Here is a 25,283-nt window from a genome sequence, read left to right as displayed (position 1 = left end):
TATTAAAGTATCTGAAGGGAAAGGCATATTTCAATACAATAAAAGTAGAGGATTTTAATACACCACTTTCAGTATTGGATAGACATAAAATCAATAGAATACATTGGACTTGAGCAACATTTCAGGCTAAATGGACCTATCAGACATGTACAAAACATTCCAAACCAACAACAGCCAAATACACATTCTTGTCAAGAGCACACAGAACATTTTCCAGAATAAACCATATATTAGGTCACAAGGCAAGTCTAAGCAAATTTAAGAAGATTGAAATCATATCTAGTATTCTTCTGATCACAATGGGTTAAGACTAAAAATCAGTTAACAGTAAGAATTTCAGAAAACTCACTGAAATTAAACAACATGCTCCTGAATATCCAATCAATCAATGAACAAAATAAAAGGGAAATTAATAAACATCTTGAGACAAATGAAAATGGAAACACAACGTACCAAAAGTTAGAAATGCAGCAAAAGAAGTTCTAAGAGGTGAGTCTGTAGCAATAAATGCCTATATCAAAAAGAAAAAATATTTCAAATAATGTTACCCCTTAAGAAAACATAAAAAGAACAAACTAAGCCCAATGTTAGCAAAAGAAAATAAATAATAAGAATTATCACAGAAATAAATGAAATAGAAGCTAGAAACTAGAAAGATCAATAAAACTATAAAACTAAGAGTAGTTATTTGAAAAGTTAAACAAATTTGACAGACCTTAAGCTGGACTAAGAAAAAAGAGAAAAGACTCAAATAAATAAATTCAAAAATAAAAGTGGAGACATTACAACTGATACCACAGAAACACAATCATAAGAAACTATTATGAACTATTATATGCCAACAAATTGGATGCCCTAATTATGAACTATTATATGCCAACAAATTGGATGCTCTAGAAGAATTAGAAATAAATTTCTAGACACATATAACCTATCAAGACTGAATGACAAAGAAATACAAAATCTGAGCAGATCAAGAACAAGTGGGGAGATTGAACCAGTAATAAAAAAAATCTCTCGTCAAGAAAAGCCCACTGCTGAATGCTGCCCAACGTTTAAAGAACTATTACCAATTCCCCACTGACTTTTCTAAAAAATCAAAGAGGAAAGAATACTTACAAAGTCTTTTTACAAAGTCAGCATTACCCCATACCAAAGCCAGACAAGAACATCACAAGTAAAGAAAACTACAGGCCAATATCCTTGATAAATATAGATGCAAATATTCTCAAAAAATACTCACAAAATTCAACAACACATGAAAAGGATCATTTACCATGATCAAATAGTATCTATCCCTGGTATACAAGGATATATCCCCATTGAGAAATTATTAAATGTGATACGCCACATTGACAAAAAATAAGAAGTCATGATCATCACATTACATGCAGAAAAAACACTTCACAAAATTTAACATCCTTTCATGATTTAAAAAAACGCTCAAATTGACCACACATCTGTGGTCAATTTATTTTTGACAAAGGTACTAAGAATACACAATGGAAAAAGAGCACTGTCTTTAATAAATGGTATTGAGAAAACTGGATATTCATATGCAAAAGAAAGAAACTGGACCTTATCTCACACTATATACAAAAGTCAACTCAAAATGGATGAAAGAAACATAAAACCTGAAAGTGTGAAACTACTAAAACAGGGAAAGAGCTACACGACATTGGCCTGGATGATAACTCTTTTAGATTTCACCTCGAAAGCACAGGCAACAAAGGCAAAAATAAACAAATGGGATTACATTCAAATAAAAAGCTAACAGAGTGAAGATACAACCTAGGGATTAGGAGAAAATATTTGCAAGCCATACGTCTGATAGAAAACTAATAAACTATATAAGAAACTCAACTTTATAGGAAGAAAAACAAGTAATCTGAGTAAGAAAGAAGTAAAGGACTTTCATAGATATTTCTTTTAATAAGACATACAAATAGGTAACAGATACATTAAAAAAGTTTGGTATCACTAATCATTAGGGAGATGCCGATTAAAACCACAATGAGACATCACCTTTCATGTGTTAGAATGCCTATCATGAAAGGGACAAAAGACTAGCATTGACAACGCCTGGAGAAAAGGGAACTTACGCACTATTGGAAGAAATGTAAATTAGTGCATCCATTATAGAAAACTGTATGGAGATTCCTCAAAAAACTAAAACTAGATTGGCCATATGATCTAGCAATCCTACCTTTGGGTATTTACCCAAAGATTTTAAATCAATATGTCGAGGAGATGTCTGCACTCCCATGTTTATTGCAACACTATTCATAATAGCCAAGCTGTGGGATTGACCTAAGTGCCCATCAACAGATGAATGGTGTTTTGAAAATGTGGAATGTATTTACAATGAAATAGTATTCAACCTGAAAAAAGAAAGTTTATAATTTGTGCCAACATGGATAGAATTGGAGAACACATGCTATGTGATAAGCGAAACATAAAAAGGCACATACCACATGTTCTCACTTATACACGGAATATAAAACAATTGAAGTTATAGAAGTAGAGAGTAGAATGGTGGTTACCAGAGGCTGGTGGGTAGAGGGGATGAGGAGATAAGCAAAGGGGTACAAAGCCTAAGATTGGAGGAATAAGTCTGTTTCTTTTTGAGATCTGTTGCATAGCATGGTGAATATAGATAATACTTGAGTACTGTCCATTATATCATTAAGAGAGTATATCTCCAATGTTCTCATCACAAAAATGTCAAATATTTAAGGTGATGGACAGTTTTATAGCTTAATTTATGATTCTACCTATGTTTTTAAAAAATCACTTTGTACCTTACAAAACTATAATTTGTCAAAATATAAACTTTAAACAAAATCGACGAGGAATAAGGGATGGATGAAAAATAAAATGGCAAGATGAATACACATCTCTTCTGCAAGTTTTATATAGTTGCTAAATGTGGCCCATGAATTTGCCTGTAGCACCAGCAGAAAGTAAAAAAGGATGAAATACAAAATTTATAATCACCAAAACATGGACTCAAGCCAGTTTTCAAAAAGGTCACAAATGAGTTTTGAGAGAACCATTTTTTGTGTCTCTGCATTCTCAGAAGTATGCTGTATTAGTCCGTTCTCACGCTGCTAATAAAGACACACCCAAGGCTGGGTAATTTATAAAGGAAAGAGGTTTAATGGACTCACAGTTCCACGTGACTGAGGAGACCTCACAATTAAGGTGGAAAGTGAAGGAGGAGCAAAGGCACATCTTATATGGGACAGGCAAGAGAGCGTGTGCAGGAGGACTGCCCTTCATAAAACCATCAGATCTCATGAGATTATTCACTGTCACAAGAACTGCATGGGAAAAACCTGCCCCCAGATTCAGTCACCTCCTGCCTAGTCCTTCCCATGACACATGGGGATTATGGGAACTACAGTTCAAGATGAGATTTGGGTGGGGACACGGCCACACCATATTATATGCCATTGTAATTTTCGTTTCGTTCATTCACTATTTATACAATAATTATTTCTTGAACACCTTCTATTTATCAGGGTTGTGCTGTTGGCTCGAGGATAGAAAGAATAAAACAGTGACGGGTATGGTGGCTCATGCCTGTAATCCCAGCACTTTGGGAGACTGAAGTGGGCTGATCAACTGAAGTCAGGAGTTCGAGACCAGTCTACCAACATGGAGAAACCCCGTCTCTACTAAAAATACAAAATTAGCTGCACATAGTGGTGCACGCCTGTAATCCCAGCTACTCAGGAGGCTGAGGCAGGAGATCGCTTGAGCCTGGGAAGTGGAGGTTGTGGTGAGCTGAGATCGTGCCATTGCACTCCAGCCTGGGCAACAATAGTGAAACTCCATCTCAAAAGGCAAAAAAAAAAAAAAAAGAATAAAACAGAATCCATGTCTTATAGATAAGCGGGGTCTAGGGTAAAAGAATAATGATTGTATCTTTCTTTGGCTTTCATCACCTCATGTTTGAGTGAGGGGTAAGAAAACATGACAGGCAGGAACGGACTTGGATTGAGGTTGCAATAGGAGATGAGGCCTGAAGGAGGGTTTGAAACAAAAATGAAGCACTCGTGTGGGCTGATAGTGCCTGGTCACAGAAACAGAAACACCGTTAATTCCTTTGACTTGACTACATCTATTTCTAACTACAATCTGTCATTTAAGGATAGCTCTAGGTGACCTGGACTCTGAGTTTGGGAAGTTTCTTGGATTCTTAGGAAATCATGTGGCTTTAGTGATAAAGTGAAGCAGGGTGGTAAAAGGATGCAAAGTCAGCTGGTTTCAGAAAAGCTCTGAGCTGTGTGTGTGTGTATGTGTGTATACAAATATTTATCACTAAGAGAGTGATGTATACATGGCTGCCTGATGAAAGATGACCCTTTCACCTCTGTAAATAACCCTTAAAAGCTGTGCATAGACTTTTAAAATTGCTTTTCCTCCTTTCTCCATCCAGAATTTATCGAATTTATCTTGGTCTCTTTGGGCTGCTATAGCAAAATATCATAAACTGGGTAGCTTATACACAACAGAAATTTGTTTCTCACAGTTTTGGAGGCTGGGAAATCCAAGATCAAGATGCTGGTAGATTTGGCATGTGATGAGGGCCCATATCCTTTTTCATTTATGGTGCCATCTTGCTGTATCCCCACATGATAGAAGGGGCAAGGGAGCTCTTTAAGGCCTTTTTTTTTTCCTTTTAGAGACAAATTCTCACTATTATGCCCACACTGGAGTGTGGTGGCTGTTCACAAGCACGGTCATCATGCATTGCAGCCTCAAAACCCTGGAATCAAGCAATCCTCCCACCCCAGCCTCCTTACTAGCTGGGACTATAGGTGCATGCCACCATTCCCATCTCTGAGACTCATTCATGAGGGCAGAACTCTGCCTTCATGACCTAATCTCCTCCCCAAAATCCCCATCTCCTAATATCACCTTGGAGGTTAAAGTTTCAACATAGGAATTTTGGGTGTGCACAAATATTCAGACTGAGCAGAGGGAAAGCAGACAAAATAATTTGTTGCAGTGGTCACTGCTCCTGCCCAGTTTTCATGGCCATGTCTTTGGCCACTTTTAGCCATGAGCCCGTAGAGAGAGAAATAACTCAAATTATAATACTTGGGCCTAATGATGTGTATGTGAGTGACTTTAACCACCTGGACATTCATCTTGTATTTCTAAGTGAAAATCATATCAAGAGTTATGTCTGCTTTCAGAGTTTTAAAGTAAACAATGTCAGTTAAATAACACATTGTAAACCAAAAATAAAATTCAAACTCCCCCCATCCATCTGAATGGAACCCTCTTCTCAGCCAAGCGCATTCCAAAGTTAACCTGAAAACGAGTTCAGGCCATGATGAGAAGTGGGAGCTGGACATGCCTCATTTGTGCCCTCCTCCCTTTTGGAATTGCTGATAGGACAGACTCTAAGTCTGTTAAGAAACATTTATAGTCTATTCTCTCTGAAGCCTGCTACCTGGAAGCTTCATCTGCATGATAAATCCTTGGTCTCTACAACCCCTTATAGTAACTCAGACATTCCTTGCTATTGATAATAACTCTTTCAACCAATTGCCAATCAGAAAATCTTTGACTCCGCCTATGACCTGGAAGCCTCCACTTCCAGCTGTCCTGCCTTTCCGGACTGAACCAATATACATTTTACATGTATTGAATGATGTCTTATGTCTCCCTAAAATGCATAAAACTAAGTTATGGCCCACCACCTTGGGTATACGGTCTCAGGATCTCCTGAAGGTTCTGTCATGGGCCATCGGTCACTCACATTTGACTCAGAATAAATATCTTCAAATATTTTGCAGAGTTTGACTGTTTTTATCGACAGCGTGATGCCAGCATATGTGTTTCATTTTTAATTTGAAACAGTAGCTATCATAGTGATCTTTTCTGGACTGCTTTTGAGTAGGAAGAAGAAGAGCAAACTCATTCAGAAGCCTGGATACTACACTTGAGTTATTTAACAGGGTCTGCCACTTGAAGTGGGGTTTGAAGGCTGTGTTGAGGAATAAGCACAAAGATCTTGGGCATGTTCACTAGAGAAGAGCTTTCCCTTCTCTGGCAGTGATAATCACATCCCCACCCATTTTTCATGGAATGTTGAGAAGTTGGCACATCTTGAGTTTCCCAAGAGAAAAGCAGCACCGCTTACTTCTCTTTGTTTCCTCTTTCAGTCCCAGCAGAAGTGCATCGTGATCTTCGCCCTGGTGTGCTGCTTCGCCATTCTCGTTGCACTGATCTTTTCAGCTGTGGACATCATGGGAGAGGATGAGGATGGACTCTCAGAAAAAAATTGCCAAAATAAATGTCGGTAAGAGGTAACAAACAAAAATTCTCTTTTAGGGGGTGGGCAAGAAATCCAAAGAGGGCCTTGAATAATGGAGAAGAAAATACATAAACACATGTTAGTCATCCAGGCTCCCCTTGGCTTAAGCTGAGGCGTGAGTCTGTCCACTGGTGCTCTTACTTTTAGGGCATGTAATGAGTAATCGTTGAATTCACTTTACAGTCTGGTCATATTCTGTACAGGCTGGTGGGCAACAAAAAATTTTTGTAACAGTCTGCATTTCTAGAGACTACTGTATATGAGGTTTGTTTTGGGTGTTCTATGATGAGCCTGTAAAAATGAGTGACCCAGCGGACAAAGAATGCTGTGCTAGTTGTTCCATCAAATGCCAGTTAAAAAATACATGTCTCAGGGAAAATTCTAACTTAAAGTTAGGGATTGAGGAAGTAAGTGTGTCTATGAGAAGACACAGGGCTCCTCAACCTGTTCCAGTTTAGCACACAGTTTGTTTTTAATCTAGAAACTACAATAGCTTTACTCTTTTATGTATGCATTACGTCTCTTCAGTTACATTAAGTAGACATTTCCTGGGGGCCATTGCTGACCAGCAGAGACCTCACAGCGTAGTCTCAACCCCAGAAATCTCCTCATCGAATTCTTCTCTGAGCTGCTACTGCTTTTTCAGATTCGGGGAGGGTGAAGAAAAGTATCAAAAACAGGCAGATAAATAAGAGGTCTATTTTTATATACATATTGCCGCAAAGCTGAAGTGAGGCCACAAAATTACAACAGTAATTATGAATTAGAGCTTATAATAAATTTAAATTGTTATATTTCCCCAATGGAAAGCATTAGCCTAAGACCCCCCCGCCACTTTCCTAACGTAAAGTAAACAACAACCTTATAATCTATATGTGAGTTTTATCCTGGATATTTTGCTTTGAGGTTGAATGTTCTGGTGCAGGAAATGTTCTGAAAAGACAATTGGCATTTTTTTTTTTAAACCTATGGTACCTTATAGTCTAGTTACTAGGCAACAGGCATTATATACAGAACAGAGCGTACAAGAAAGGAATCAATACACATTTTAGATTTTCTTCCTTCATGTTAGAAAGGTATTCCATAATATTATGTAGCCATAAAAGGAACAAGATCACGTCCTTTGTAGGGACATGCATGGCTTTGGAAGCCATTATCCTTAGCAAGCTAAGGCAGGAAGAGAAAACCAAATAGTGCATGTTCTGACTTATAAGTGGGAGCTAAATGATGAGAACACATGGACACATGGTGGGGAACAACACACCCCAGAGCCTGTTGGAGGGTCATAGGGGGAGGAGAGAGAGCATCAGGAAGAATAGTTAATGGATGCTGGGCTTAATATCTGGGTGATGGGATGATCTGTGCAGCAAACCATCACCCACATTTCCCTAGGTAACAAACCTGCACATCCTGCACGTGTACCCCTGAACTTAAAAGCTGGAAATAAAAAAAAAGGTATTTCGTAAATACATTTACTTTCCAGACTGGATTTAGGTGAAAAATTGTTTCGTGATTACTGTAATGAAAGCAACAGAAGAACAGTAGATTACTGTCATCTTTTGCTAATGCTGTTGCATGTCAAATATACATAGACAAGGGGACCATGACTCATATTTATTGAGTGAGAACACACTGCTTCTCTCTCTCCGCACCTTAAAGTGAAGAGTGCTATGTATTTTAAATGCAAACCCGAACACCTAGAAAGCAATTTCATGGAGATCAAACCATAGCAGCTTCCTTAAAACAAAATGCCTGATCATTTCAATGCACATTACCAGGTATTGGTAATTTTCAACAGCAGTCATTATTTTTTAACTTGGAGGAAGCTAAAATTTGCTTTAATTTTTATTTTTAACTCATGTAACTGGAATTGGGGTCTGGCTATTTCTTCTTCCAATCAGTAACTAAATTCTAATTACTTAATACTACTTCTCCCACCATCTAGAAAATATTATTCTAGCTACTACGCATTCTCTTTTCCTGTGGGTGGTTGGACTCACTACCCTGGTTACTAGATAACATATGTCATATATATATGTGATATTGTATATGATATATGATTGTATATATGTATATATATGCGTGTATATGTGTTTTTGTATGTATGTGTGTGCACGTGTGTGTGTGTGTGTGTGTGTGTGTGTGTGTATATATATATATATATATATATGGAGAGAGAGAGAGATATCTTTTCCAAAACATATGTCCCCTCTAGGTCTTTCCTCTGCAGCTTCTTGCCCTGTGCCCTGGGTTTCTGTTCTGCATTCTCAGACATTACAACATGCGCTTTTTGTATGTCTGCCCTAGAACTGGTGTCTTGCTTCCCCTAACTTCATCCCCAGGAAGTTTCTGCCTTGGCTCCTCTCTCCAATGCACAGGATGAGGAGGTAGGGTTACTGCATCTCCTTATACCCCAATCCAATTTCCAACCTGTTGTTTCACCACCTTTTCTGGATTATTCTCATTTGAATTTGATTCAGTCTTCCACAAGCTCTTCTCCTGATAGGGTCTGAGGACAGCTGTGGGCTTTAGGTCAGTGTTGACATCAGGGTTGACAGAATCCTTCTGGAAGTCATATTCTGCCAACGGAGGGTACTCCAGGTGGATGCAATGTTTCTGGAGTTCCTCAATCATTTCCTGAGAAGTGAGCCTTTCGTGCCTGGCTAACAGACCTCCACCCATCCATCTCATCCCTTGCCAATGTTTTTAGCAACTTAAGAATTTACTTCCCAAGACTCTAGCCTTGCCATTTTTTTAAGCATTTCAAGTCAATACATTTAATGTCCACTTCACCCTCACACCTACCTGCCAGCAAGCAACTCCACTTCCAAGCTAGCCTAACACAGTTAACAACCATGGACTTTGAAATTAGGAAGATCTGAATTCAAATCTTGCTCCTACTACTTACTAACTGTAAGCTTGGGGAAGATATGAATTGAATTATTTTATTCATCCCCTATCAGCAGAGCACCAAGAGACTGCACAAGGAGTTACAGTAGAGTCGTGAGACTGTTGTGGCAATTTACGGTGGTCATGGTCACAACTACAATGGGTGATATGGTTTGGCTGTGCGCCATTCAGACCTCAACTTGTATTGTATCTCCCAGAATCCCCACATGTTGTGGGAAGGACCCAGAAGGAGGTCATTGAATCATGGGGGCCATGTTTCCCGTGCTATTCTCCAGATAGGGAATAAGTCTCACGAGATCTGATGGATTTATCAGGGTTTCTGCTTTTGCTTCTCTCTCATTTTCTCTTGCTACTGCAACTTTTCACCTCCTGCCATGGTTCTGAGGCCTCCTCAGCCCAGTGGAACTGTAAGTCCAATTAAACCCTTTTTTATTCCCAGTTTCAGGTATGTCTTTGTCAGCAGTGTGAAAACGGACTAATAAAATGGGGATGTCAGAGAGGGTCTGGGAGAGTGACCTGACATAGTGAAAAGAATAAATTCGGCATGGGACATCTCTTCACCCTTAATGGGTTATGAAAGCTCTTTTAATTTCATTTTCCTTAAAAATGTTAGATTAAAAATTCTGTCTCACAAAGTTTATGAGGATTCAGTAAATTGTATAAACCCATGGCAAAGCATCAGGAAACTCATTAAAAATAATATGCAAATGTTAATTATCTCCTTGTTCCTCTAGAGAGTCTAGAAATTCCTCTTCTCTATTCACAGCCTACTTTGTTTTCCTCTCACTTCTTCACTTATCCTGAGTCTATCCTGATTTTAGTCTTTGGTTCTATGGAAATATACAAAGACAAATCACACAAGAGCAGAGGCTATGTAGTTAGAGCTTGCTGCAGCAAGGAAGTCACCCACCATCAATTCTGTTTTGCAGAGACTCAGAGGCAGACAGAGAAATGGGAAAACTTCGTAGTGGAAGAAAGAAGGTTCTAGGTGTGCTCTGATTAGAGGCTATCAGCTTGGGTAGGCTGTAGGTGGGATAACTAGAAGTGACATCCTATGTAATTGGTTAGAGGGTCATACTTGACTTTCTCTAGTTGATCCTGAATTGGAAGTAGGAACAAAAATTAAGGAAGATGTTGGTCATTGGTCAAGTCCTGGCCATTTGGGGCCAGTTGTTATGGAAATTATTATTTAGCTTCCTGGATTGTTACTAGAGATAGCAATCTGACTTCCTACAAGTCTCACTTACAGCAGACTGGCTTCCTGGACTGGTTATTGCAGATAAGGGGTTAGTTTCCTGGGCAGGAGCCTACATATTGTGCAGCCTTCATATATGATTTGGTCATTGTCCATTTGTTTATTCAGTCTCTTACTTCCCTGAACCTCCTAATCTGTCAACCCCTTCTGTCTTAATTTTCTTCCCATCCATTTGCCAGATCATGATTAGCATACCACCATGCTTCCTGCAGCATCCTGAAGTCTCACTTGGATTTTGTTTTTTTTTTTTTTTGCCTCAATCTGACAGCCAATTCTCAAACTGGTTGACTCCTGGTTTTACCCATCCTTGTCCTCAGGGCAACCTCAGCCATTGGTCCAGGCCCTCATAAGTCTGCAGGGAGAGTAGGTTCTGTTGTTCAGTTCTAGATTCCTCCAGGCAGTCATGCCCCTGTTAAAAGAGGTGAGGGCTTTTTGGAGATGCCGCATTGAATATACTGGCACTGACACAGACCTGTACGAAAATCCACTTGTCTATAGAAGTTCTTGAGCATGCCAGTCTCAGCTTAAACCTTTCTCTAGAAAATTCCAGTTCTTCCTTTCATGACCTCATCCCTTTCCTGGAGCTAACCTCCCTGGACTCCTTCCCAGACTTTACCTGAAGGAAGCGCTAACTCTACCCCATGATGCTCAGTTTCCAATTACTTTGTACTGAACTCCAGTGTGTTCTCTTTCTGCTTTTCTCCATGTGTTGTCACTATCATAAAGTGCTGCTTGCTCAGTTCAACCTTTGCTGAGATCTTATTACTTTATCGTTAAACTCCCTCCATGTGTGTAGCGCTCCTCACTTCTGAAAGTTGAAAGAATATCAACATTTACAGTCTGTCGGCATTTCATCACAGTTTTGACAGTCTCTCCCCAAGACCTCTTCATCTGATGTACTCCTTCTAAACTATAGTACTTTAATTCATGTTATTTCTGCTAACTAGCCTTTCTGTCTTCTAATAAGATTCCCATTCCGATTCATTCTGCCCACTCAATGTTTTCCCACCTTTCATATGCCTCTCTAAAAACCATGTCTGTCTCCCTGTAAAAAATCCTTATGTTTTTTGTCTTGTTTTATTTCTTCCCCCCTTTGTATTATTTTGCTGCTAGATTACTGTACTAATAGTGGATAATTTTATCATAATTTCCCTCACAAATATATAAAATATCACAAAACATCAAAGGCTCTAAACTTATTTTCCAAATGTCTTTTAATGAGTCTCAGTTGTAATACCCCAAAAATAAGACCTTTGGCCTCAGTGAATGACCTTTGTCTCTTTGTATTGGATTTCTGGGCACTTCCACCATTTCCCAATATGTTTTAAATGATTGATTTGGTCCTTATAACTTTAAATCTCCGTGTCACTTTGATTACCTGAGGGAGTGAAAGACACATTTTCTAGTTTCTACTAGTAACCTACATGTCAGTAGGCCTGGGACATCACTGATAAGTAAGGAAAGTTCAAACTGCTAGTTTAGGTTGCATGCATCCTGTGACTTGGTTATTTTGCAATTCGCTGGTGCTCCTAATCATCCTCATACCTCATTCTTGTGAGGAGTAACCACACACGGTGAAGTTTCCCATACATCATGTCCTCAGGGACCAGCAGAGACATTGGAGCTGAGCTCCAGGTGCTGCTCAATTGCAGAACACCTGCTCTCACATGAACACCCACCCTTTCAGAGGAGAAGTCTTCATTTTGTATATATAGCTACTTCCATCTTCCCTACTCCCCCCACAGAGCTATCCTACATCAGTCATTTTCACTTGCTACTCCCCCACTTATTAGAGACACTGTTAGACACTCACTAGAAGAGGGGCTTTTGTTGCTACTCCTCCCTGATAAATACGTACAGAACCAGTCAGCATCCTTCTCCCTGACTTCAGGCCCAATCCTCATGACAATATGGAAATTACTTTCTGCAAAGTATCATTAAACAAGCTGAGTAAACATACTGTCTTGGGTGGGCTAACATTGCCGTATAATCATATTGATGAGCATGTGTCACCTGTTTTATCTAGGTAGTTATGGCAGCCCCTGTTCTGGACCTCCTCACACTTGCCTCTCATCTTCCTAAATCAGTCCCCATGCCTGGGTGGCTACCAGTCTAGGCTGGCTCACTCTTGCCCATATATCTTCACATCGGTTTTAGCTTGCTCACTTAGTCTGAAGTATGAAGGAAATGGAACAACTCAGTCTGTCTATCTGTATCTCTATATCTCAGCCTCTTTCTCTAACCTATCTAATCCCCATTATTCCGGAATCCAGAAATTTTCTTTCATCCTAAATTGAATAGATTTGGGTCTGTACAAAAGATGTTCCATGTAATCTTATAGGCTGCGTAATCAATGTATAAGTTTCCACAGCAGTTCTCCAATAAGGAGTGTCTTAGACCACCAAAGTCTGGTCACAGAAAGTATATCAAGGGCCAAATTTACTTTGTTATATACCACCCTTTCACACATAGACTTTTTATGCATCCTTTCTAAAATTTCACATTCTTCTATTAAAAAGCTGACTTCTCTACTTTGTTTTTCACATACTTTATTTGCTGAATCTCTTCCTCTGACCTAGCATTTCTTACTCAATAAATATCTACAGACATCTAGATTTATATCAATAACAGCTGCAGCTTCAGCATAGTACACACATAATTTGGTTCATCAATATATGACATTCCTAGAAGACAGTATTGAGAGACCACTTTATGTGTTGACAATTACCTCCTAGTATTTTGTCACTTTTCTGTTTAGTATCATGACCTTAGAGTGGTCTTAACAGAGTCAACTTGCTCCGGTGGACTTTAATCATTGTTTTCCCTTTTAATGCCCAAATTGTCACTACTTGGCCAGTGAGAGCCACCTTTTGTACTTTTTGACACTATTCCAGGTATCTCTGAGAGCAGCCTTGCTTTTTGGCAACAGCTAGCTTTTCTAGTGCTATTTTAGATTAGCTTGCTTTGAGACATGGTATTGTCTACTTTCAAATGAGCCCTGGTTCCTTTTCAGGAAGACTTCTATTAAAGACCAGAATCTAAGTTCTATGGGTGTCCTTATATTGTCATCCAAAGGTATTGGTGATGGACACAGTGATACCACAGGAAACATTCTTAAACTGCAGTAATGAACAATTGTATGGTACTAAAGAATTGTTCAGCACTGACTGAACAGTACTTCTGCCTCCCTCCTTCAATTCACTCCTTCTCTCCCTTCATTTCTTCATATTCCAGACATAAGCATGTAGACTACAGGGCCAGATTACCTGGGTTCAAATCTGGCTATACCACTTAGGAGCTTTGCAATCTTGGGGAAGTTTCTTGATTTTACTGTGCCTCATTTTATTTTCATCTGTATATTGCAGACAAGTACTGGGTCTTGTGTGAAAGGCTTCTGTAAAGACTAAATGTGTTAATGTGAGTACCTTTGATACAATAGCATCTGTCATGTAAATGTTCAATAAATATCCACTATTCTTCTTCTTACTAAGGGACAGAAATTTATTGTGGGCGTTTGCAGGATTTCTTTTTTTTTTTTTTTTACTTTCATCTTACTTTGCTCCAAAATGGGGAAGACCTTATTATCATTTTTCATCCTTTTCTTAAACTATGAATTTTTCCCTTTATCTACATTAACTTTGATCTATTCTGCTTTGTATTGACAAACCCAACTATGTTTTTAAATTACAGTGTTGTTCCCAAATTTAGAAGATCCCATTTGGTTTTGGCTCCTTATTTGATATCTGAGCACTCTTCTGACTGCCTAAAAAAGAAAAAGGAGGTAGTCTAACTTATTCTTCCTACCCCAGAGGAACTCCAAAGAATGTAAAAGCCTAGAGCCCTTGATACTACAAATGGATTTCTAGTGCACTAAATGAAAAATAGCGATGGAAAGTAGAATAAAGACAAAAACTATCTCTAGAGCCTTTTGTTTTATGTCCTCTCCTAGTTTCTTCATTTGAGCTGACAGTGAGCCTATCACCTATATAATATTCTGAAGTATTTTCCCTTTTATCAGTGCCAGTATCTATTTCTTCCAGAATTTTCTAAGATCTAAGAGGAGAGATACGCATTTATGTTTAATTCACAATGTTAAACATAAGTGAGTCAATTGATCCATTTCTTATTGGCTCCCTGTCTTCTCCAGTTGTAAATCCCTTCCACTTCCCTCCCCTTCCCTTCCGTGGGTCTCTGTTTAGAGATGGCTTTGGCTGAGAAGATGGCGTCCACCTGATATAACTCCTTCAGCTTTCTTTCCAACTCAGAATCCCCCAAGTGACTTCATTCATCCTTCCCTCCTTCCTTTTTTATCTCAGAGGAAGAGAAGTTCCTTTCCTTTTCTAAAACTAGCCCCTCTGTCAACACACTGGATCCTGTGGAAATAAATGAAGGCCAACCCCATGAGAAAAGCAAAGGTTATTTATTCTGAGCTTCTATAACAAGAGACTCAGCCACCATCACTTGCATTTTGTCAGAGACTCAAGGGCTGGCAGAGTGGGAAAGCTTTGTAATGAGGAGAAATGAACACTACATGTCACTTTCCCTTTTGAGCCTCTTTGCCTTTGAAGGTCATCTGCATTCTCCCAGAGTCTTGAGCTGAAGAACTTCATCCCATTCTGATTCTTCACTTTTTTGCCCCCTTTCTCCAAATGGAAGTCCATTTCTGTAATGGGAACTCTGGCCTTTTATTGGAGTCACCAGCATTTCTGCTCGTTTGTTTGTTTCCCCGAATAGATCGAAAACTCCCTGAGAACAAGGAACCCAACTATCTGTCTCTCTTTGTGCCCCATGCAGTCTCTCACACCGGGCTGAGCAGCTACCTTTTTTTAAGTGGGCAGTAGTTTCCATGAAAATACAAGTATAAATTACAGAAAGAATAGTGTTCATTGAGATAATATGTATTATTACATTACTTTATTATTCCTCCATAGAAGAATTTGCCTTAGATCGAACTGAGAATTATGAGAAAAGATACAATAGTTTATGGATTATTTATGTAAAGACTATCATGTAGAAATGAGTTAGAAAAAGAAACTTGCAGGGGAGTTGTTAAAATGAAATAGAATAGTCCGATGCTATACTTTTATTCTAACTATCATTGAATAAATAACTGTTAATAATGACTGGAAATGGGAGAAAGCTTGATTTTAAGTGAAGGAAAAGAGAAGTCTCCAAACACATTGAAATACAGATATTTTTATGCTTCTGAACTCTGCTCTCCCATGAGATGGCATGTGTTAATATTTTCATTTCACCATTGAGTACAGTAAGATTCAGATTTCCTGAACTATGAGATTTGATTAGCCCAGTACCCGAAAGTATTGTTTACATTCCACAGCTAAAATTTAAAAGACTGTGTTAAAAATAATGTTTCATCTTTAGCATTTAATATTTAAAGGAGGAAATCCGAGAGAGTGTGACACTCCGTGATGGTCTATAATTACCACTCTGAGAAGCGGCAGAAGCTAATTATTTCAAAGTTTTGATTTTAATGAAACTTAATATACGATTAATGATGTTGACATTTCCTATCACCAGGTTTGTTCTCCAAAAAGATAATTTGAATGTGATATATATTTTTCAAAAAGTTCACCAAACCCTTATAGGCACAATCATACCTGATAATCATGAATAGTGTTGAAAACAGAAAGTATAGCTGTGTTTTCCACAGACAGCCCGTTTCAGCTGTCTTGTCAGGAAGAGACCCTATGTGTAATCATTCTCGTAGTAACAGCTAAGAGCCCAACCTGAACCTGAGGCAATAGGAACACTGATGGAGGGAGTGGAGTGGGAAGAAAAATAAAGAGAAAACTGGAGTTGATGTGCCTGATGGGTGTTCTTATATTTTGGTTATAGACCTGTAATTAGAAATTTTTCTAATCAGAACTTCCAGTTAAAGTAATTGCCATGGTCACAAAGACTATATTGAGAAAAAGTTTTCAACAGAAAAATCTGTCAAAGAACTCATAGGAACTCAGCTTCCAAAACCATAGAATTTAGACATTTAGAAGGTTGCAAGGTTGGAATGCAGCATTTCAGAATGGGTTTATGCTTCCGAGGGGATCTTTGAACTGTGAGTCTAAAAGCCATGGCAGCAAGCAATAAAAGATTCTGCAAACCAACCTGAACTACAAATCCAAAGCTAGTTTTCAGCTATGACTCACCCAGGATGCAGGGATGTGTTTGCAACGTGACACTTAGGTTCAGACGACCTAGGATAGGTTTCCTGTTGTCCCCTCAGGCTGAGGAAGTCATCTCAACTCAGCCTCCGTACTCCTGTTTATAAATTACTGAGAAGTTTTCTTCCATGCTGTAGTGAGACAGAAATAAGATAATGCATGTGTAGAAGATTGCAAAGTGCTTTACAAAGTAAGATATTATATGATTCGCTTATTTATTTATTTATTTGAGACTGCGTTTTGCTCGTGTTGCCCAGGCTGGAGTGCAATGGCGTGGTCTCGGCTCACTGCAACCTCTGCCTCCCAGGTTCAAGTGATTTTTCGGCCTCAACCTACTGAGTAACTGGGATTACAGGCACCCACCACCATGCCCGACTAATTTTTGTATTTTTAGTAGAGACAGGGTTTCACCACGTTGGCCAGGCTGGTCTCAAACTCTTGACCTCAGATGATCCACCTGCCTTGGCCTCCCAAAGTGCTGGGATTACAGGTGTGAGCCATCATGCCTTGCCAATTCACCTGTTTTTTTGAGCCACACTCTCGAAGGTCAATAGCATCCAATGTGAGAAATGTCATTTTAAAAATATAATCTATTGTGTCATGAGGTCTATACTTTTATGAAAATAGAAGAGAAAATAGAAAGTATTATGCAGATGCTTTCTTATATTTACCTTACAATTCTCAGAGCCATCACAAGCCATTGAGAGGCTTCAATGGTCTGGCCCTCACTGGGCAGCAGAGGTCAAAGTGAAGTGGGTGAGACATTCCCAAGAGCTCACTCAGGTTCTGCATCCAGGAGACCTGATTGTGCCTCTCAGCTCGTCTACCTGCTGTGCAGAGTTGGTCATTTAAGCAGCCTTGGTTTGAGTGTAGAATGATGGTGACCATAGTAGTACATATTCTACCGAGTTTTATTTAAAAAAAAAAAGAAATAATGAATGACAGTGTGTAACTTGTTTGACCAAAACAGAGAAACGTATAGATCAGAGATCCCTTCCGTCAAGGTTAATCTACAAAACTCATCATCTTAGATTTATCTCATTTAACTTTGCTTGTTTTATTACATCCGTATTTTCAAGTTATTTCATTACATCCTTGCCTTTTAAAACAACTAACTATGTAGGCAATTGAAAAACTAATATATACAGATGATAATAATGTCAACAATTCAGTTTTACAATGAAACAGTCCCCCTCTTATTGCAAGCCCTGTGTCCCCTTGCCCAGAGGCAAACACTGCCCATACTTCCTTATATATCTTCTCAGAAATATGATTTTATATGTGGATATTGTATTGTGCATGTCTATGTATCAATCCCGTTTTTCTCACAGATGGGAGCATATAGACATGATGTACCATGAACAATTCTTTTTCCACGCCTTTACGTATTAAGACATATAGATCCGTGGTTGCATGGCACTCATTGTATGAATATCACATAAATAATTCAACTAGTCCTTTATTGATTTGAAAGACATTTAGGTTCCTTGGGGCTTTTGTTGTTAGCGTAACGATCAGTGCCACGATGTAGATCTTTATTGATCCTGCAACACGTTTAGCCTAGGTAGTAGAATATCTTTAAATTCCTAGAAATGGACTTGCTGGGTGTAAAGGTAGATGTGATTTAATTGTGGATGGACAGATAGTACAAGCTGGATTCCCAAGGGTCTGTATCATGAATGTTATGATTACTTCTTTTCCTCATGATTGTCAACATCACATATTGTCAATTCTTTATCTTTGCTAATCTGGTAACACAAAAAATTGTATTTTTAAAAATTAGGAGTGTTGAAAATCTCACATGTCTATGAGACATGTTTACTTCTTCACCTGTGGCTTGCCTATTCGTGTCCTTTGCATACATAGGAGAAATATGGTTTGATAGAGGATTCAGTAAAATATCAACAAATTAAACCAATACAGTAATCAAAATAATTATTGTATTAGTAACAAAATAACATCACTTACAGAGCACATCTAATTTATCAGAGAGATATCATTAGATTTTGGAGCCTTTCTTTTTCATCATACTAGAAATATCGATTTGTAGGAGATTTTCATAGGCAGTTATTAATGTTTTACTTTCATAGAACATTGAAAATTGATTATTTGTGCATATATAAGGTGAACTTTCACTGTGAGCTCTTTGCTTCAATAATTGTAACATTTACTCTATAAGATGAATCAGGACTGTCCCTTATTGTAAATGATGTACTTTATTCTGAGCACTCTTTTAGAAATATTGCAGTCTGGGATATTCAATCATTTGGCTAAATGTAGCTTCTATGCAGATGCTTTCTTATTCTTACCACGCAATTCTCAGTGATACTATTTACTAGTAACTGAGTTAGAGTCAACTCTCATATTTTGACTTGATTTTCACATTAGTTAGTCTCCAGGCAGATCTTGGTAATCCATTCTTACTACAAAAGGATCTACAACTACATCTCCAAATGGTGTGGACTGTGGTTCATGACAAATGACCAGTTTTTGGATATTATTTGGTGTTATGACAGCTATCACTTATTGTGTATCTATAATATACCAGCCACTAAAAGGATCCAGTGCTATCTCATCGATTCTTATACTAAGGCAGATATTGTGATACTAATTTTACAGATGAAATAAGTTTAAGCATTATTAAATAATCTACCCTAGTTAAGGGGTCAAGCTGGGTTCCATTAGGGAGGAAAAACTCTTTCCTTGACCTCTTGGTTTCAGTGGCAGCAGCCCTGAATATTGAACTGACAAAATATAGGATAACAGGAGAAAAAGGTTTATTTCATATGCATATAGATGGGGTCTCACAGAAATAAAATAAAAACTGTAGAGAAGTGGTCAGACTCAAACACTTGGATACTAATTTTACAAAAGGGCAATTCTTATCCTTTGCATACATAGGAGAAGTATGGATGCAAATTTGTGGAGAAATAACAAGACAAAGAAAAAGAGTTTTGAGCTTCTAGAGGAAGTACATTGTGGAAAAATAAATGTATGTGAGAAGCTACTGGAAGATAAGGGTAATTTAGTAAAGTTTGTTTCTACAGCCCCATCTTTCTGCCAACTTTCTGTACTGTTCATGGCCATGAAAGTCCCCTGGGAAAAAGGATTCATATCAGTCCTCGTTTCTCAGGAGTTTCTGCTCTTAGTCAGATAAGGGAGGTTTCAAGAAGGTTTCTTTCATCTCAAAATAGTCTGTATGCCAAAGTGGCATATTTTGGGGTGGCATATTCTGATTCCTTTCCGTTTAAATCCAGCTTTGACTGGCTGACCTGATTTTTATGCTCCCAGGGTCAAGTCAGGGCTGCTGCGATGAGGGCTGCCTACCAAAGGGCAGAGTGATGCCACGGTGTCTGCTACGTTGTCCAACACACTGCATGCCTCCACGGCCCAGGGGAGCTCATTTCATGGGGTTTCCTGTAGCACACATCTTGCTGTCAGTCTCTGCCTCAGTGTTTTTCTTTTCTTTTATCCAATAACATGAGCATCTTCAATCGTTAGACTTCAGTTGCTGATGCATACCCCCCTTAATTTCCTGAACCTTCTGGGATGGGATGGAAATGTATAGTAGGTGTAGGTTCAGGTTTTATGAGAGTAGATGAAGTATCTTATATCCCAGAAATGAGCTCCAGGAAGACATGTTGATTCTGAATCACTATAGCCCCTCACAAAGCTTGCCCATACAGTACTGTATCCCAGGTCGTAACACTGGGCTTCTCTCTAGATCTCCCCACCTTGAAACTTTTTCCTCATATACTGTTGGTGAGAGTGTAGATTAGTATAGCCACTATGGAGAACAGTATAGAAGTTCCTCAAAAGGTAAAAACATATAGTTATTTACCATATGATTCAGCAATTCCACTACTGGTTTATATCTAAAAAGAAAGGGAATACAATGTATCAAAGAGTTATCTCTATGCCCACGTGTATTGCAGCACTATTCACAATAGCCAAGATATGGAATCAACCTGAGTGCCCATCAGTGGATGAATAAATTAATGTGGTATGTGTGTGTGTGTGTGTGCACGCGCGCAATACAATATTATTCAGTCATAAAAAGGATGAAATCCTGTAATTTGTAGCAACATGGGTGGAACTGGAGGCCATCATGTTAAATGAAATAAGCCAGCCACAGAGAGACAAATATCATATGTTCTCACTCATATGTGGGAACTGAAAATGTGGATTTCATGATGATATGGAGTAGATTGGTGGTTACTAGGGGCCAGGAAGGAGAAAGGGGACAAAGTGGGAAAAAGGATATAAATGGATTAATTACCATTGAACCTGACACTTAAAAATGGTAAAAATGGTAAATTTCAAAAGGTTGTTTTTAGAAAAAGAAACTCCCCTAACAAGTCCCTGGTACACTCCTGCCCTCGTCCTCTGGGAGACCATGGTGCTGAGGTCTCCAGGTGTTTCCCTAAAGACCCACCAGAGGCATTGCCCAGAGGACAGAGACCTTCCAGTGAATGCGTTACTGACTGTTGAAACTTTTCCGTTGGTTTCACGACTCAAAAAAAGAAAAAAATGTTTCTGAATTTTGCAAGCCTTTAAGATATAAATCCTTGCACTGCATTTTCTTATAGCTCAAATTCATCTGAAGGCTTGGGTCGGGAGATTGTTTTTGTACATTAAATAGGGGTTAACTTTGAGATCCTGCAGGATCCTCTGCTTTATTATGTACAAAGTTCTGCTACTCCTGACAGTCAAGTCCCCTGCTGTCTGAACAGCTCCATCGTTTGACACCCCCTCTTTTAGCAACTTCCACCCTCTGCTGTGGTCATTCCAAATGTTTTCCTGGGCCCTAAAAGCACCAAACTCTCTCAGCCTCAGTGCCTCCCTGTCTATTGCTTTCTCTGCTGGTCACAGCCTTCCTCCTTGTCTCTATCTCTTGGGTTTCACCTGAGGCAACCCCTCCTGCAGGAGACATGCTCCATTCACCTTGTTCCCTGTGATGTTACTGTCCTGGGTGCTACCACACTGCCCAGAGTTGACCTCTGTTATATTACTTGGTATCTACTAGTGAACATCAAGTATTAGTTTTTCCAGTAATGTAATCAGTCTTCGTAGGAGGCTTATTTTACAAAATTAGTATCACGGAGTCATTGAAAATTCCCATTAGAAATGTGGACTAGAAACACTTCAAACTTTAGCTCAGTGCATAATATTGAGCTGAGCCACTTGACGTAAAAGTTCTTTGGGAGTTCGGTTGTCTTTCCTTTTATACTGTTATTTTTAAAAGGCATTGCACTGGTCATTAGAGAAATGCAAATGAAAACCACAATGAGATACTATCTCACGCCAGTTAGAATGGCAAGCATTAAAAAGTCAGGAAACAACAGATGCTGGAGAGGATGCAGAGAAATAAGAATGCTTTTACAATGTTGGTGGGAGTGTAAATTAGTTTAACTATTGTGGAAGACAGTGTGGCAATTCCTTAAGGATCTAGAGCCAGAAATACCATTTGACCCAGCAATCCCATTACTGGGTATATACCCAAAGGATTATAAATCATTCTACTATAAAGACACATGCACATGTATGTTTATTGCAGCACTGTTCACAATAGTAAAGACTTGGAACCAACCCACATGCCCATCAATGATAGACTGGATAAAGAAAATGTGGCCCATATACACCATGGAATACTATGCAGCCATAAAAAGGATGAGTTCATGTCATTTGCAGGGACATGGATGAAGCTGGAAGTCATCATTCTCAGCAAATTAACACAAGAACAGAAAACCAAACACTGCATGTTCTCACTCATAAGTGGGAATTGAACATTGAGAACACATGGACACAGGGAAGGGAGCATCACACACTGGGGTCTGTTGGGGTATGGGGGGCTAAGGGAGGGATAACATTAGGATAAATACCTAATATAGATGATGGGTTGATGGGTACAGCAAACCACTATGGCATGTGTATACCTATGTAACAGACCTACACATTCTGCACATGTATCCCAGGACATAAAGTATAATAATAAAAGGCATTGCCAAGTGAGGGACTTTGCCCCCCTAGTTTTAACCTGTTAGGAATATTATGCACAGAGCACTCTAGGACTCTAGAAGTGTTAAATGTCATGGATCTGTCCAAATATTTCTAGATGAATGAGTATTGAGTTCGAACTTTGGTCCGAGATTAATGAAAGTTGAACCGGGGGGTATTTTGAACAATCTAAGACATACTCAATTTATGTGTGAATCAATCTAGCCTGGAAATGTAATATTAAACGTTGATTATGTTGCTTTGTATCTGCTGTTTCTCTTTCCAGGCTCAGGCATTAGCAATTCTGTTTTCAGCGGCCTCAGTTTTCATTCTGTCTTGGGAATCAAGGGATGTTAGAAGGTTCCTTCCAGAGGGCAATTATTTTTTGGCATTTCCATGAGAGACCAGTTAAGACAAGCCTTCTCAGATGTGTGCTTTGTTATTCTTTTTTCATTGACCCTTTCCTCCCTATTACAACTTTGGTGAAGAAGGCAGCAGTGACATTTGTCCTTTGTATACATTACTGTCAAGTTTTTATTCCATGTTTAATCCTAAAGATGTCATGGAGGGCAAGGTCTTTTGCTGCTGTCCAGGGGTGTCCGTTTGGTTAGGCTGGTAATGCAAAACTTGAGACACCATGTCTTAATCTCTGCACGCTAAACTCTGTTCTCTTCTAGAACGCAGGTTTGTTTGGGTCAGGAACTCTGTCTTATTAATATTTGCATTTCTGGCAGCTGGCACAGTGCCAGTGTGTGTCATGTACTCAAGTGCTGAGTCAGTAGTATCAAACAAATGCAGTGCTGAAATAGCATATCTGACCCAGTAGTACCCCACACAGAGTGAGTGCTCAAAAAAATATTAAACCAGGATAAAGGATGAAAAAGAAGAAGGAAGTGGTTTGGGGTAAGAAGGGGAAACTGGACCAGGGAAAGGGAAGCTTTCAAATCTCCACTTGATTTGCTGAGGAAAATTGGGAAAACCACCTAATTTTTTCTTGTTTATATTTCCCATCTGTAAAATTATGAGATCATCTAAGATGACCTCCAAAATCCCTCTTTCCTCTAAAAATAAGTCTATGAAATGCCAAAAGATTGAGATAGGTGATGATGTATTTTATTAACATGTATGAAAAATGCTCATGTACAGCCACAGAATGTTTAACCCGTTAGTTTTTTTTTTTTTTAAACATCTGTCAATGTTCAATGGATGGATTTCTATTTTTTCAATCTGTCAATTTTTAGTAAGGGTCTACTTTGTGTAAGGACTGTGCTAATGCTAGAGATACAAAGAGGAGTGATGACCAGTTTCTACCCTCAAGAATACGTGAGAGATCCGTGAGTTAAAAAACAACTGCTCTTCAGCATAAAAATTCTACAATGAGGGATGTCCCTTGTGCTAGGGAGTCACAGGAAGGAGCCGCTGCTCTAGGGGATGACAGAGCAGGTAACTGGATTCAAACAATTCCAGGCTTCCAAGTAAGGGCCACAGCATGTGCTAAGATTTGCTGATGTGAAAAGGCTCAATGTTTTCACAGAATGGAAGGGAAGGAGGAATAGGAGACACAGATAACACTGTGACCACCATGTGAAAGTCACACACACCAGGCTTGGGAATTATTTTGAAACTAACTGGGAGCCATTAAACAACAAGAATATGGACACAATTCTATTTGTACTTCATGGAAAAAGTTAATAATAATATGGCTGATGAAGGAACCATTTTTTTCACATAAGAGTATACCTAGATGCCTGTTGGAGAATCTCCTGGGTGCTTATTACAGTGCATGTGCTTAGGTTTCAGTCTAATTCAAGAGGATTGTAATTTCAATGGGTTTGCCTCAGAAATCCACATTAAAATAAACCATCTTACAACTTATGCAGTTTAAACTGTGGGAACCACTAGGTAAGAGAATGGAGAGTTAGTGGCAGGAAACTCATAAGCATTGAATCTCTGTGAGTCCCTTAGTAGCTGGTTGATCTTAGCCAAGTTACTCAACTCCTGTGAAGCTGGGTTTTCCCTTCTGTAAATGGGTTTAAAAATACCTGCTTCATAGGGTTTCGGTAGGGATTAGTCGAGATAGCATACGTAAAGCCTCTAATGTACCAAGTTTGGGAGCACATCACAATCACCAAGAGAACTTATTCAAACTCTGCATAAGGTGTAGAGTACTCAAGAAACTCCCCAGAAGATATGGATTAGGAACCAGTAAGAGTTAACTCCCCTTCTCCTAAGGCAGACAGTCAAGATATACAAAAGGGGATATCTAATGAACTAAATGATTCTTAAGGTTTTAATTCAGATGCCTGGTTATATCAAAGTGTAGATGGAGAATGCAGTTCTATTTTGAACATGGTAATGTCCCATGGATCACCTGAGTGGAGATGACCAGAAGCTGGTGCTGCATAGTGGACAAGGACCTCAGGAAAAAGCCCGAGGTGTTGATACAGAGTGGGTTGGCAAGTGGTAACTGAAAAGGACATAGCCCCCCAGGAATGGATGAGGTGGAGGATAAGAGGAGGCTTCAGGACTCACCTTCACATAAACACCAAATTTAAAAATTGTTTTAGGAAAAAGGCTGGGCACAGTGGCTCATGCCTGTAATCCCAGC

General features: G+C 38.9%; 1 protein-coding gene across 4 annotated transcripts in view; it reads left to right on the top strand.

Moving 5' to 3' along the window:
* The window catches only part of PLD5 (phospholipase D family, member 5), a 442,862-nt gene that overhangs the window by 154,019 nt on the left and 263,560 nt on the right, over positions 1-25,283 (top strand). For 2 of the 4 annotated variants that reach the window (XM_011955699.1, XM_011955700.1), the window contains exon 2: positions 6,183-6,326. In XM_011955699.1, coding sequence (XP_011811089.1) covers positions 6,277-6,326 — 50 coding nt within the window. In that variant the 5' untranslated portion in view covers positions 6,183-6,276. The remainder of the gene's footprint in view (positions 1-6,182; positions 6,327-25,283) is intronic. The other 2 variants (XM_011955697.1, XM_011955698.1) reach the window with 1 other exon arrangement.

The sequence above is a fragment of the Colobus angolensis genome, unplaced genomic scaffold (genome assembly GCF_000951035.1).
Source record: "Colobus angolensis palliatus isolate OR3802 unplaced genomic scaffold, Cang.pa_1.0 Scaffold40, whole genome shotgun sequence".
In the NCBI taxonomy this organism is placed as follows: Eukaryota; Metazoa; Chordata; class Mammalia; order Primates; family Cercopithecidae; genus Colobus; species Colobus angolensis.
The sequence above is the reverse complement of the archived record's forward strand: the minus strand, read 5'-3'. Positions and strand labels throughout refer to the sequence as shown.